This window comes from Anopheles marshallii, chromosome X, assembly GCF_943734725.1.
Source record: "Anopheles marshallii chromosome X, idAnoMarsDA_429_01, whole genome shotgun sequence".
Taxonomy (NCBI): Eukaryota; Metazoa; Arthropoda; class Insecta; order Diptera; family Culicidae; genus Anopheles; species Anopheles marshallii.
Window position 1 is genome coordinate 6,428,646 of NC_071325.1, and position 14,718 is coordinate 6,443,363.

General features: G+C 45.3%; 1 protein-coding gene across 1 annotated transcript; it reads right to left on the minus strand.

Annotated features, from left to right (window-relative positions):
* Positions 1-1,948: 1,948 nt before the first annotated feature.
* Positions 1,949-14,021, minus strand: LOC128709926 (moesin/ezrin/radixin homolog 1). Its single transcript, XM_053804998.1, has 7 exons — positions 14,004-14,021; positions 9,720-9,899; positions 4,478-4,752; positions 4,091-4,397; positions 3,438-4,010; positions 2,175-2,387; positions 1,949-2,113 (listed from the first exon to the last, which is right to left on the minus strand). Exons 1-7 carry the CDS (start codon positions 14,004-14,006, stop codon positions 1,949-1,951), a joined length of 1,716 nt encoding a protein of 571 aa, XP_053660973.1. The 5' UTR covers positions 14,007-14,021.
* Positions 14,022-14,718: the final 697 nt, after the last annotated feature.

Consider the following 14,718-nt stretch of genomic DNA (forward strand, 5'->3'; position numbering starts at 1 on the left):
ACACGTGTATGTGTCCCGGCGAACAAAACTTGCACAAAAGTACCAAAAGAATTTATGAAAGAAACAAAAGTAAAACATTATCAATGTCTTTCTTCAACCTGCACAAGGAGCTTATTTCGCACGGTGCCGAGGCTTTCCTTTCACGGCAAGAAGTTTCAAGCAGATTGCTATTATTTTATACGATTCCTCCCCTTCGGCGCGATCATTCACTTGAATGTTATTTAAAAAAAAACATGAAAATATTAATAATAATACGGAATACAGTGACGAACGAAACAAAAATAAATTTTGAGGGGAAAGAGCCATAAAAAAGGGGTTATAATATAGATTAAACCGAATGCCTGGTCAGAATGACAAAACGCAGCGACGAGGATTAAGATCGCTCCGTTTCCTTCTTCACCTGTTTTCCATATTTTCCCAACCCTCAAACCAAACGACCTCATATATATATATTTATATATGTATATGCTGTTGCTGTTGTTTCCTCCGTACTCTAACAATGCCTACTTGACCGTAACTAAATATATCCTTTGTCCGTCCGTTTCCCCGCACGGGCTTGCCGGAATGTAGGCGCCGTGGTGCCGGCAGCATGCATACCACTCCTTTTCTGCTTTAATAGACGGTTTCTTTTTTAGTGCCGATTGGATAAAAAAAGAAAGAAAGAAACAGAACAAACAGAAACTCGAATACCTGTTGCTAAATCTGTCTCTCATTCTCATTCTTAATGCTATAACTACTACTTCTTTCTGTTATTTCTTCCGCTTTTTGCTACCGTCCCCCCTTCCCAAACGGATCATCAAGCCCCCCTTCTCTCCCCATTGCCATCTGGTGAGGAGGGACAATGTGGTGTGTTACAAAGTTTACTGCCCATTTTTTCCGCGAGGCAGCAGTAGCAGCAAAAACCCTTCCATATCGTTATATTTTTCGTATGTAAGGCCGATGGGTACTTTCTCAAGCAAAAAAAAAAAACACAATATACCCTTCCATGCGCAATCTTAAGCTGATTACCGTCTACTTAAATCCAGTGTGTCTGCGTTTTGTATATGGTTACAAATATAATATATAAACAATCGAAATAGTGTGTAACAAAACAGACCCCGTCGTGTCATATACACAAAAGGCGCGTACTATTGTCACCCCCGAAGGGATGGGAAGGACCGCACAAACTGGTCACGGTGGCCACGGGGAGATCCACGATGCTAAAGCCCCCGCCTTCCCGCCGAATCGGATCGAACCAATCACACCCGGCGGATATTGTGGTGGTGATGAAGGACGGTATTGTTCGGGGGAAGGTTATGAAGCGGGCAAACAAAATTAATCAAGTCATACAGGGCTACTGGTGCTGGCGTGTGGTCACAAATACCGTGACTGTTGTCCATCCTACTGTATAGTAATATGTAACCTAACGATTGCCTACTTTCGCTCCGTATGTGTGTGTATCGACCTTCGGCAAGGGGGTCCCCTACTAAGTATAAATTGATGTGTTGTGGTATGCTTCTGCACTATTTTGTGTTGTGTTATTGTTTTTGGCGGTTGTACTGCGCCCCCCTTTTAGCGCGAGACCGCACCACCACGTCAAAGAAGAAAAAAAGGAAAATAACAGGAAGGAGAAGAGAAAAGAACCAAAAAAGGGCAATGAAAGTATATGTATATGTGTGAGAATTATAACTTTTAGTTGGAGAAAAGGATGCTGGGATTTTTTTTCTTTTCGGGGTGGTGGTGTGTAATTTTTTTCTTCCCATATGAGCGGGTTATAAATCCTTCCTACAATAGTTTGCTTTCTAACCTCATCCGATGTAGAGCGTTCTCTTCCCTTTAACTTCTTCAGTAGATAGTATTGTTTTCGTTTGTTTTTGTTTTTTTCTTTTTGATACGCCCTCTGATTTGTGGGTGTGAAACCGGAAACCGGTGCAAGCCCGCTGCGCACGACCACGTCCCATCACCGTTTTTACATGTTCTCGAACTGGTCCACGCGGCGCTTGGTGTTGCCCTTGCGGATTTCGCGCAGCGTCTTGTACTTGTCCCGTCCCTGACGCACATTCTCCCGATGGATCTTATCGTTCGGCGTTTCCATCGTGTCGTCACGCGACAGGGCGAGGTCTTGCTTAAGGGCCTAAAATATGCAAATCGTAAGGGTGAGCATACAACACTAACAAGAACGGTTGGTGGCTTACCTTCAGCTGGTCCTGCAGGCGCTCATTACGCTCGGCAAGCGTACGTCTTTCCTCTACCGGATCCTTAATGTGCTCGTCCGTGTCGAAGTCTTTGGAGAAGTCCTGCGTACCGTTCTCGCCATTGATCAGCTCCTCCTCGTTCTCCTCCTCCTCCTCCACATGGTGGTGTTTCGGGGTCGTGGTGGCGGCCTGCAACGCAGCAGCTGCCTCGTTCTGGTAAAAGGATAACCCGACCGGCACACGAAAAGAGCAGAAGAATTGAATTGCTAAGTAACTACACATTCCAATGACTGCAACCGTGTATTATTAGTGTGAACGAAAGTTTACACCGCACCACATACACCTGTTGTGCTACCAATTTACCACTTGCGGTGTTGTGCGCCACTGTAAACAGTGCATAGTTTGGCGAAATTTTTTGCTTTGTAATTTAAATATGCTGCAATAAGAACGCTTCCTTCCCGTTCCAAATTTCCATTCTTTCTTCTCCGCCGAGTGTTATGTTCCCATCTCACTATCTCACTCCAAATAGCCAGAGCAAAAACAGCTAGTAAATTGTTTTTCAAAATGCAATTTGAAACTATTAAACTTGAATCTTGCTGGTCCTTTTAAGACGCAATGAGACCTTTTCATTATATAGCAACCATTTTTCAACCGGCAATCTGATCAATATTTGTGATTGAATAGTAATTTGGCTATTTGGAACACTCACATCTTTTTTTCTCTTTAACCGCTTACAATCAATCCAATCGAAAGCCAATTGCGCGCACTAATGTGTATGTATATGTGTGCTTGTGCCATTTGATGAGTAGATGTGATTTGGCGTGTGTAGTAAAACAACGATGTTTCATTTGCGATAGTGATAGTTGCGAAAAGTTCCGCTTTACGTTTCAATATTATGTGTACGCTAATATCATATTGAAGGCGTTGCTGCTTCCATGTGGATGTGTTTAATAGTGTCACGGGTTGTTACAGTGCAAAAATGGAAAGTGTTGTGAAAAAAATATGGTAATGTCACTGCAAACAGTCACATTACACACGCACATGGGGCTCTAGTGATTGGTTTCGCTTCGATGGAATGTGATTGATTGCTTGGTTAGAAAAATGCTCAAGATGGTGTGTGAGACGAAGTTGTAAGAAAGATAGAGCGAGAGAGTGAGAAAACACACACACACACACGCACGCTTGTCACAGCGTGATAGAGAGAGAGAGAAAGAGTTGAAGATGGGCAGGGAAGGGAGCGATACATACACTGCACTTGGCTACCTGTTTCCGTATCGCTTCCTCGACCTCCTCGTGCAGGCGTTTCGTTTCCGAATCTTTGAGCGTAACCTCCTCCTGGATCTTCTGCATCTCGAGCTGCTTGATACGGATCTCCTCCTCCAGCTTGGCCCGTTCGGTCGCCTCCATGTTCTTGGTCTCCTCCAGGCGCTGCATCATCTCGTGCAGCTCGTTCTGGCGCTGCTCGAGCTCCTCCTTGGCCGCCTGCACCTGATTCAGCTGCTCCTGCAGCCGGCGGATCGTGTCCTGCGCCTCGCTCAAGTTCGCCTGCTTGCGCTCCATCTCTTCCTGCATCGAGCGGAGCCGGTCCTCGTACTCCTGCTGCTTCTTCTCGGCACGCTCGCGTGCCGCCAGCGCTAGCTGCAGCTTTTCGCGCTCCTGCTGCTTGGCGTTCTTCTCGTCGCGGGCCTGCGCCTTCATCTGCTGCACATCGATCGTGTCCGGTTTGCGGCGGCGCATGTACAGCTCGTGGTTGCCCATGCACAGTGCCAGGATACGCTTGTTGATTCGAACACGAGGCGCGAAAAACACGAAATCTGGCGCCTTCTTATCGATCGGCTGTAAAAGGGAACAAAACCAAAGGCGCATCATGAGTTTTAAAAGCATGAATCAGGAAGAGTCGGAGCAGGGCCATGTACCTTAATGATGAATTTACGATCGTTAAACGAGATGTTGCGGATTTCCGACCACGGGAAACCAATCTTCGGCGTCAGGCGATCCTCCTTTTCGTAGATGTTGAGACCGAGCGCATCGACGCCGAGCCACAGCTCAGTGCCCTTCTTGTTGCGGATCTCGAAATAGTTCACGCCGTACATTTCCAAGTCTTGCGCAATCTTCAAATACTCCATCATCGCATCCTCGCGCAGCAGGCCGCGGTGCTCCTGCCACCAGGTCGTGATCGAATTTTCCCACTCGTCCTTGGACATTTTGTGCTGATCGATAACTCTGCAGGGAGGAGAAAACGGAAAGCGGTCATTGTTGGTCATCAAAGTACCAACAACCGAGCGCGTTGGTCGTGTAATTACCGTTGCGGGAGCAGACGATCCTTAGCCAGGAAGCCGGGCACGTGGGTGCCCTTATTGTAGTCGCCGTGGCGCGCCTGGACGGCATACGACGCGAGCAGCACGGACGTTTCCGGCGGGCAGTAGATCTCATCCGAAAGGATCGCGTTCTTCACCTGCAGGTAGAACAGGCGCAGCGTGATGTCTTGGATCAGCTCCTCGGCCACGTCTTCCGGATAGAATTTGGCACGAAATTTAAACAGCAGAGGGTCACCTTTCTGCACATCTTGGCTCATCACCTACGGTGGGGCAGGCAAATATAAGGAAAACAATCAGCGGTTGTTGAAACTATTTTACAGCACATTTTATCTTTTGGTCGTCTTTTGTTGGTTTGAAAAGTCGAATAAATACGCTGGAAGAACATGTTTGTGGCGGCGTGTGTTACCCATTTCGAAAACGGCGTAGATCCGGTCTATTCTCGTTTATATTCAAACACACACACAGAGACGAAGGCGTGTAGGTAAAGAGAAAGTCAGACATGCAGCATGCGGAATATAAAGAAACATAAATATATGAAACTATATCGCTTTTTTATGATCCACAAGGAAGAAGACGATGTTTTTTTTATAAGAGCGAAAGAAGATTCAGAGTTGAAGAACATTGGAACCACCCGCAAACAGGACGATTTTAGCAAAATATGATATGCAAACTAAAAATTGTTTTGCCTATAAAACATCATGTCGAATAAAAAATAACAAATATTTAAACCACCGACATAAAACGAAGAAAAATAAGTACATCACGCCAAATGCAATCGAAGAAATAACACGCACTTTGTTGACCATGTGTTACACCTCAGTCATCTTTGGTAATTACAATTGTCATAGACGACGAACCTTTGCAGTTAGCCCAATGTGAGGGCTTTAAAGCGGGCGCAAACCCATAATCATCATACGGTACTACGGTCCCTTTCCGGTACGGTGGGAAAATGTGCCCAGCAGCTGGGACAGTCGGGCTGCACAAATGGGGTGGCATTTGCAAATAGGATGAATCGGGTCCACTGCTGCTGCACGAACACGCGTGAGAGACCGAAAGGCCGGACACGGGAAGAATGCCTTGCAGATGGGTGGAAAAGGGACACCGTGAAACACATAGAATTCGCAGTTGTGTTGTTTTTTTCTCTTTCCGCAGCAGCGCAACAGTGCTCGTGCTGTTAGCGGAGTTAATTACGACGATAACGATAATGTTGATAACGCTAATGTGCTGGAAAACCGTGTGTTTGTTCGTTTCGTACTGGTGAATTACGCTGCGCGTTGATTAACACACAACTCCCTATGGTGCGCGTTCGGTTTGGGCGTACTTTCCGGCACAGGGGGATAGTGTTCTGCGAAAATTTTGTGCCAGCCAAAATGCATGGCAATGAGTTGGAGTAAAGTGTTTGTTTGTTTTTTGCAGCAGAACGACAAACTCGTTGGTGGTGGGGTGCTAATGCGTTTGGCAGTAATTTGCGACGAGTTTCTAAAAAAGAATGGAGCAAACGTTCACCAAATTGCGTCGTGTGACACGTGTTTGCTTACTTGTTGATTCTGTGGTGCTTCATGGTCCCCCCCATGCAAGGTCAGTTTCTGATATCATACAGTGGAGGGAAACGAGATCCATCCCCTGTATCTCATGGACAGCATTTTAGGCATAGCACAAAAGAAGCTGACCACACAGATAATACTGCTACAAACTGTGCTAGACGTAGTGCTTTGTTCGCTAAATGTTAATTAACACAATTAGCTCAAGTCAAAGACCCATAGGGATGGGGAAGGCAACATTTCGAAGCCAACACACAGATGACAGAGTGGAGAGACATAAATGTGTATTTTTTTGTCTCCACCGTACATAAACTTTATATTAACGGTGCCTAGACGTTGCACCTTTGACCCTGCGCCGTTCGGCAAAGAACTACGAGACGGGCTGGGTTCCCTCAAACGAAAGGGAAACGAAGCGTGTGTTGTAATGTAATGTGTTATTGCACTGCCTTCAATGTATTATATAGACGCGGCATTTCATCTCCACAAACGACCCTTGGCAACGAGACACACACAGTGTCCCATTATCTTGACTCGTACCCTTTTCTTATCGAACGAGTTAAAAAAAAAACGCTCCACTTTGAGTTTCTTTTTTCAGACGTATGTTGTACCTTTTTTTATCGTGCCTACACACATTCCTAGTGTTTGTTTGAACTGAAAGGTACGCAAAAAAAAAACGCGCAAGGTACACTACATAGTGCCTCGTGAAACGTGTGTATAGCACTAAAGAAGGATGATCGACGACCGGCTACAGGTTGTACAGTGTACATCGAATAGCTGGTCCAGCGAGCGAAGTGGTGCTAGAAACACCTCCGTGATTCAGTGACACTCCATCACGGTGACGGATATAACCATGCCTCTGTCTCTTTTTCGCCTTCCTGAGCTGAAGCAAAATCCATTTGCAATCCATCATAACAGGGGCTTACATAATAAACATAGCTATTATACATCTGCGATTGCTGTTTAATTATTCTCTTGCGCCAGATCTTGTTCTCGATGGTTACAGCCTTGCAACAATTATACCGCGAACAGTATCAGTTACAATGCATATTTGATGGATTCATGTGGTACATTGCTTAAAAAAGATAAAATCTCCTAACACTTTTACTGTACAGTCCACTTGCGTTAACCAATAATCGCCTCGTTTCAGTTTCATGGCATGTATATAGGCGCATCTCGCGATCACGTTGCATCATGGGTTCGCGTATATATCTCGTCTGGGTTCTTGACATAGCACTGGATGACTCGCATGCGCTCCGGTCAAAGCATGTCTGTCAGCTTATGGTGTGTGACCAGCAGTGTGTTTCAAACGTATTGCGTCATTTCTTCGCTGCAGCTAAAAGTAGTAAAAACCAGTATTAGAGAAAGAAAACCGCCAGCATCATCTGGCCAATAAAAACAAAAAATGGGAGGACGGTGGAGAGGAAGCTGATGACGATATCGTGTTGTGCGCGTCAGGTCAGGTCCGAAAGAGAAACGCCGTGCGTAGCAGAGTTGGTTATGCACTATCCGGGAACTCTTCGCTAGATTGTAGTAGTGCTGTTAAGATGTTTGCCGAAGCCTACCACTGGTGCCGATAAAGCGCCGAGCAAATATATATAAATGGTGACTGTTCATTCTGCTCCTTTCGCTGCTACACATGTGGAAAAAAGTCTACGAATAGTTATGATGGTATCCGGGATGCTTGGAGATGGTTGAATCACGACGGTTCTCAAGAAATGACTCTTCTGCTCGTATGAAATGTAAAACGTGCAATCACGTGATATGACGTATCTTCAATGTGAGGAAACACAAGATTTTTTTTTTGTTTTCGTTAGAACGGTCTGACCGCATCGGCTTATTTTGCCACGTAGCCGAATAGACAGTCCTTGCTACGGAGGATTGGTACGGATGGGATTTTAGACCGGTTCTATCGTGTGAAGCCCAGTGCCGCTACTAATATACCACCGTCCCAACTTTAATCTATAACGTTAATTTATATGGCAAGAAATAAACTTCTAAAGGCGGTTGCATATATGCGTAGTGGTGATACGAAATTACTCCAAAGTGCTCTAAAGCGACAGAGATAAATTTATTGACCCAATTTCTGTTCCAGACGATTTATTGTACCGATTGCCCTTACGAACAGCTTCCTCCTCCTCCTCCTGCGCAAGATGGTTCAGTGAGTTGTTGCTTCCACACGTCGAACATTTCCAGATTATTTCCCTTTCGGCGTGCTTTAATACGGTCAGCTTCCCAATGACGCAAACAACTAACAAGAAATTCTCAGGACAAACTTCACAGTACCATGGGTTTGAGAAAACATAAACAATCGTACGTACACAGCTGCAAGCGATAAAATGAATTCCGTATGGCCCCGGCGATTATTATTAAAACGTTCCGGTGGATAGAACAGAAAATATTTACACGATACTGCTAACACTGCGACCTGACTCTCCCCCCGTGCGGAGTTTGGCTTGTTCTGAGCGCTGAACAAAATGCATATTTGGCAAACATCCCAACAAACAATTGGCGATGGTTCAAAGTGTTGCGTACTGCAGACACCGCTTGTTTGCTTACGAAATCTGTTTGATGTTAGAAATCGTAGTTAAACTCGCCTTTAGAAGGAGTTCGGGAATTTGAACATTTCTTCTCGCTTCCGCTCCATATGGTATAACCTTTGTTCCATCCTTCTCTGGATCATTTCGCTCGCAATAGCTATGACAGGATCGTTGGAACCTTTACAATCTTACCAGATCATCCTCGTCAGAATCCGAATCCCCGTCGAGGGTGTTGGATGACGAGGACATGGATGACCGCTGTCCACCTATTTTCGAACCGTTCATACTGCTGCTACCGTTACTACTACTGGTAAGGCTGGAACTCAGCAGACGATGCTGATGCTGCTCAATGTTGCGCTTGATGATCTTGCCAATCTTTTTCATATGCTTGCAGATGACATTTTCCGGCTGAGGGACCAAACGGATTATTTTTCCGCGCGTGGTATGGTAGAGTTAAAACAAATATAAGCACACTGTTTACCGGAGCGACATGTCCGATCTAGCTACGCTAAATCTATTCAGACTGATGATGGGCGGGCTGTTCTTTGGTTGGAGGTTTTTATAGGAACAAATGCAATCTACGTTCAAAATAAGGTCCCAACTAGCATATTGCTGCATTAACTGTAACTACAAGCGCCTTGAGCAACAATGTTGAACATTACTCGGATGTTGCCTACATAAGCTTCATTCTTTTGTTGCACGCTGCACGGTGATCTCATCAACGGTGGTAGACCCCCTTGGAAGTAAGTTGGCCTTTAGTCACCACCAATTGAGCAATAAGCATTCCTCGTCTTTCGCCGTCCCTTCTTGAATGTCTTATCATTTCTAACGCCCGCGGGCAGCGACACATCATCAGGTGAAAATAAATTGCAAACCGATGTATCGTTTTGCCAAGCGAGGGTTTGATGGGAGAATCAAAAGCGGTACAGGTCCGATGGGCGATTAAGCCGGGAAGTAATCAAGCAGAGGCAATCCCAAGAATCAATCATTCAATCTGGTTTCATCACTAGCGGATATGAAGGTAGAGTTCCCCCACTTTCAAGATAATGGGGAACACGAATTTCCTAGCGATAATCACACTCACACAAAAGGAAGCCGCTGAAACGATAACTGCACGCTAGGCATGGATTGTTTAGGCAGGAAACGTACCTTTTTGTACAGCTTAATCCACGTGTTATCGCCCTTCGAGTCTGTGTACTGTAGTCCAAAGAACCACACCTCTCGCAGACCGATCGTCTTCACGACCTGGTCGAACAGCTGCTTGCCTGTGGTGCCCTGCTGGATCGCGAACTCCAGCTCCGCGTCCATCGTCGTGACGCGCACGTTCATCTGTAGGAAGGAAGAGGACGAAAGAGAGAGACAAAATAACGTGTTAGTGAGGGTTTTTTTTGTCAAAAGCTAGAAAGTACTATTGGCATTTTACATTAGAAGAGTCATAAATACGGAACACGTTCATCATTCACGACAGCATCCAACACCCACACTTTTGGTGGATCAACAACCCATGCCAAAACGTAAAAACACATGTATCCGAAGCACGTTCAAAGATAATGAGCAGCCACGTGCAAACGGACTGCATGTGGCGGTTGCTACAAATTACTCAACAGACGTTGACTTTCTTCACCAACAAAGCACGAATGGCACGGAGAAGAATGAACGGGGAGTTGTTGTTGATGATCATACTAGCGAAATAACCGCAAATATGACATTCCCCTTTTTCCCTTTTTTGCGTAAAGACAAATCAGAGGTTAAGACGGGAGAATTGTGTCTATGGGCTATAAAACCATAAACTAGTGCCTCATAAAACCAACTCCCGACACATTACGCCCTCCCCGCTATCTGTCACATGCCGGCGTGCTTCGTCTATCCCCGTTTTGTCGATAAATTAGAAACGGGGTTGCGCAACACACCACAATCTGACGCACCAGACAAGGCGTAAAGTACAGCAAGATAAGAACTATCTGGGGTTCACTCCCCTGCACCCCCGTGTACTTCAGTTGCGGGAGTTGAGTGGGCGCCAATCATTGTAGTTGCAGGCTTTATCAGTTCCTTTTTTGCCTTCTAATCTCGCGCCTTATTTCCACTGTAATCACTTTGTGAACTAATGGGACAAATATGTGTTCCGGCGAGTCATACACTTGTGTGTGGTTGTTGGTTAATTGCACACCATTTAGGAGACTTTTGTCACTTGAAGTACATTTCCCAAACATCAACTTAAATTCCAATTGATAGAAGTTGCTGTCTAATACCTGTTGCTGGGACAGGTTTCCATAAGGTAAGTCAGCATAAGTGTATGTGCCCCATTATTCTCCCCGTAACGCAATTGTTTATAGATGACTGCCGCATGTGAGATCGGAATTCCACACAATATACCGGCAAATGAGAAGGTTAATGTGTTCATAAACATGACTGACGCTGCATCCAGGAATTCTGATACGGTTTTTGGCTTACGTTACGATTTACTATAAAAAGCTGATTTGGATTGTAGTAAACAGATAGGGGGTTTAAAATTATGTCAGTTTATAAGTATGTCAGTAAAACCGTAGAATAATTTTAGTAGATTGAATGCGTAGTGAGCAAATCACATGCATCATCGCATCTCGAGGATGTTTAACACTAGAATTATCGAACCAGTAGTTTTGGGATAAATCAGTTCTATCATGGATTATGTATCCAGCTCTTCGAAGTTGATTACAAACGTACCCATCATTGAAAGCGTTTGGTATTACTAGTGTGCAAAATAAGGCGATCAATTATCGATTCCACAGTACCCAGGCAGCGTCCCACATTCTTGGTTCAGTGCACGTGTCAGCGCATTGCGGGTCACAGAAGCACATCCGGACAGCATGCGCGGTACGTGTTCTGCATTGAATAGTAACTAGGACACGAACAGGCGACGTCTTTCCCGATGCGTTAACCGGTTAAAGCCGGTAGATTAGAGTTTGCGAATGCGTTGAAGGACTTTCAGGGGTTTTTTTTTATGTGGAATTCCCAATGATGCAGTCCTCGCACATTTCAAGCATCGCATTGGATTCATCGATGACTGTAGTCTTCCTTGGCACACACATCGTGGATGGCGGGGAGAATTACTTCCTTTTTTGACCTTTACTTCTCAACATCGGCCCACGGGACCCATCTATTCGTAAGACAGAAGGCTAAATAGAACGAACTGCTAAACTGTACCACACCTTTACGACGTTCTATCTGTTTGGCTGAAGACCAATCGATCGCCAACCGTGTTGGTACCAGAGTACCGTATTCGCCAGCAGTGCAGATTACGGGGCGAATCCAATTACGTCCATAGCAGACACACACGGTTTTTGGAGGAAACATGACTCCTGCTCTCCATCTATCCGTCGCTTCCATGTTGTGTCGTAACCTGCCCTGGGAGAGGAACTTTGCTACTGTTCCCTTTGACCCGTTTTACGCGGGTGAGTCGAACTGGTAGTCGAACACGCGCTTCTCCACGAGGAGGAGTTTTAATGACCAGATTAACACAGCAAATTGTGGCCCGCGATCGAATAGCACCCGATTTTCGGTACCGTCCATGTGGAAAGATTAATGAATTGATTTTTCCTTCTGCTCCCACTGCTTTTCAATGAATAAACAATCGTGTCCCTCGGCAATGTTTTTTGGCAAGGGTGAGCAGAGAGCGGTGACACTGCAATGATTTACACACCCAAACTATATGGGGTCGCTTTTGTCGGGTGCGACGTTTACGTTAATCCAGTTTTGGGCAGGTCTCACTGTTGGAGGGGGCCAAACATTTGCTACCGCCCTGTAGGGGCTTCCTCCTTTGCTAAAAAAAACGTACCGCAATATCATATTATTGTAACATTTCGCTTTTACAGATGTGCACCACTAGTTTTGAATGGAGGAAAACAAAACTAACCCATACGAGTATTCTAGCAGAGGGTAATAGGCAGTAAATATACGCGCGAACCGGCTAGATGATTTATCGCCCGTCTGAGTACGTTGGTATTAGCTGCGGGTCGTGTCGGTTTATGTTCTCCCTAGAATGTGAACTCCACACACCGCACATACACTCTCCGGCATACCAGCGTACGGCGCGAAGGGAGTAGGAAAACGGGCTCAAGGTTATGATGAGCGGTGCCGCACAACTGCTGCATATGCGCGCGCTCCCCCTCCCACCCGCTGTTGTTGTACCGGTTCTGACCCTGTTGTGTGCACGGGTTAGTATTGTTGTGCAATCAACGGTAGAGTACACGTCACGGACGACCACCTCGCCTGGATCAGTTCAGCGGATAGAGTGATCTCGCACCGCCGCTTTAACGGCCATTCTAAAGCCATTCGGACGGCCTCCAAAACGCTTATTACGGGGATGGTGGATTAGTTTCCGACTTTTACTTCCAAATAAATGTGTTGCGTGCGGTCAAACATTAACTACAATGTCCAACATTGTGCCATTCGATAACATGTTGCCGTTGTGCATCATTTCACCATTGAAGATTACACATTAAGTTTTTATCACACGTTGAATACCATTTGTCGTTAAAAGAATATTTGCAACCATATGTGTAGACCATATATCCGGTGTCTGTCACGTTCGGTAGATAGCTCTTCCTATTATTCTTGCTCTTACGCTCGCTTGTATAGCATTTTACAGCATCCGTTGAGGTTTTTTTTCTTTATAAAACACGTCGATGTTAGACGAATGAGGCCACACAGAGGCACCTTGTAATGCGTAAGCGGGAAAAAATATCCAGTTTTCGTCTGTAGCTTCTTTTCTGCAGCACTTTTTCGCCCTTTCCGTACCGATTTTCCTTTCGTTACGTTGTGCCGGGGGAATTATTTAACCGGTTTTTTCAGTCGGAACAAGCCGAAACCTCGAATTATTTGCGCCCGCGGAGACCGGAGCTGCATTTTTTTATTCTCCCGCTGCAAAAACAGTACAGATAGCTGCATAGCCTGTATTTGTGGCTGTAGCTCTGTGCATATAGCAACCATTAGCATCTCACTCGCTATCTTTTTCTCGCGCACTTGCTTAGCTAGGACTTCACAGGATGCGCAAACGGGAAAGGGTTCGGGCGAACGATTTTTGCACATGTATGCGCGAATGCCATCAATTCGGCGCGTCCACACCACAGCTGCCATTTTATTTGGTCTCGGACCACTTTTCCCATCTTGATCGCGCGATCTTCCCGGTCGCGATGCTCTTGGTGCAATGAAGGAATCCCGCCCTCTTCATTTCGCATGGCATTCGCTTTGGGTTGAACTTAAAAATAGAGCTAATTCAAATTCAAACATACGAAACCAATCATTACGAACAAAGGATACGCAGGCCTCAAAGAAATAGCTCCAGGAAACATAACCTCAAATAATAAGCACGTGTTTTTAGAGCTTCACATAGTCCATTCCCACACACTTTTTCCATAGAAAAAAATGCAACACAAGGTACGAATCAAAGCTTACCATTTTACCGCTGGCAACCATTTTCGTCGGTGAAAATAGAACGCTTTTTCCGCTAGAACAACGATTCGCAACCTTCACACAAACTCGCGACTATTTATTACACTATAATGATGGTCAAATAGCTGACGGGAAATACTGATCGATGATGCTGCTTGTTTGCTGGACGACGTTTTGCTGATTGAAGGAAACTTTGATGAAGATGAAGCTTCTTGGGGCTTGGGGTACGTGTTACTTATTTTTGCTCAATCTCTCCCACCCCCACACTCGCAAAAATACGACACAGGCACTCGTAGTATGTTCTCTTTCTCTGTTACTCTTGCCGTTTTTTATTAGCATGAAAGTTAAGCGATCGTCAACACGAAGCGCAACGACACAGCACACTAAACCCAACCGCTATATAATACGCTATACTACACACAAAAAGGTTTTTCTTTTGTATTTCCTGCACTGAGAGAGTGTAAGTGGAAGTTTTTTTTAGTGTGTACGAATGCCGGTAATCAATCCGGACCTGCCTGTAACTTTTTCTACGCGCGTAAGTAAACTTTTGTGCACCCGAAAGGATGAAACGACGCTTGCGAATGGCTTGTTTTTGACCGTTTGAAACATTTGAAAACGCATTCAAATTTTGTGTGGCTCTCCGGGTTTGCGAGATGCGTAACGGGTGAGAGAAAGAGCAGAAATTACAGACAAAATTCACAAAGGATCCGAGCAGGAC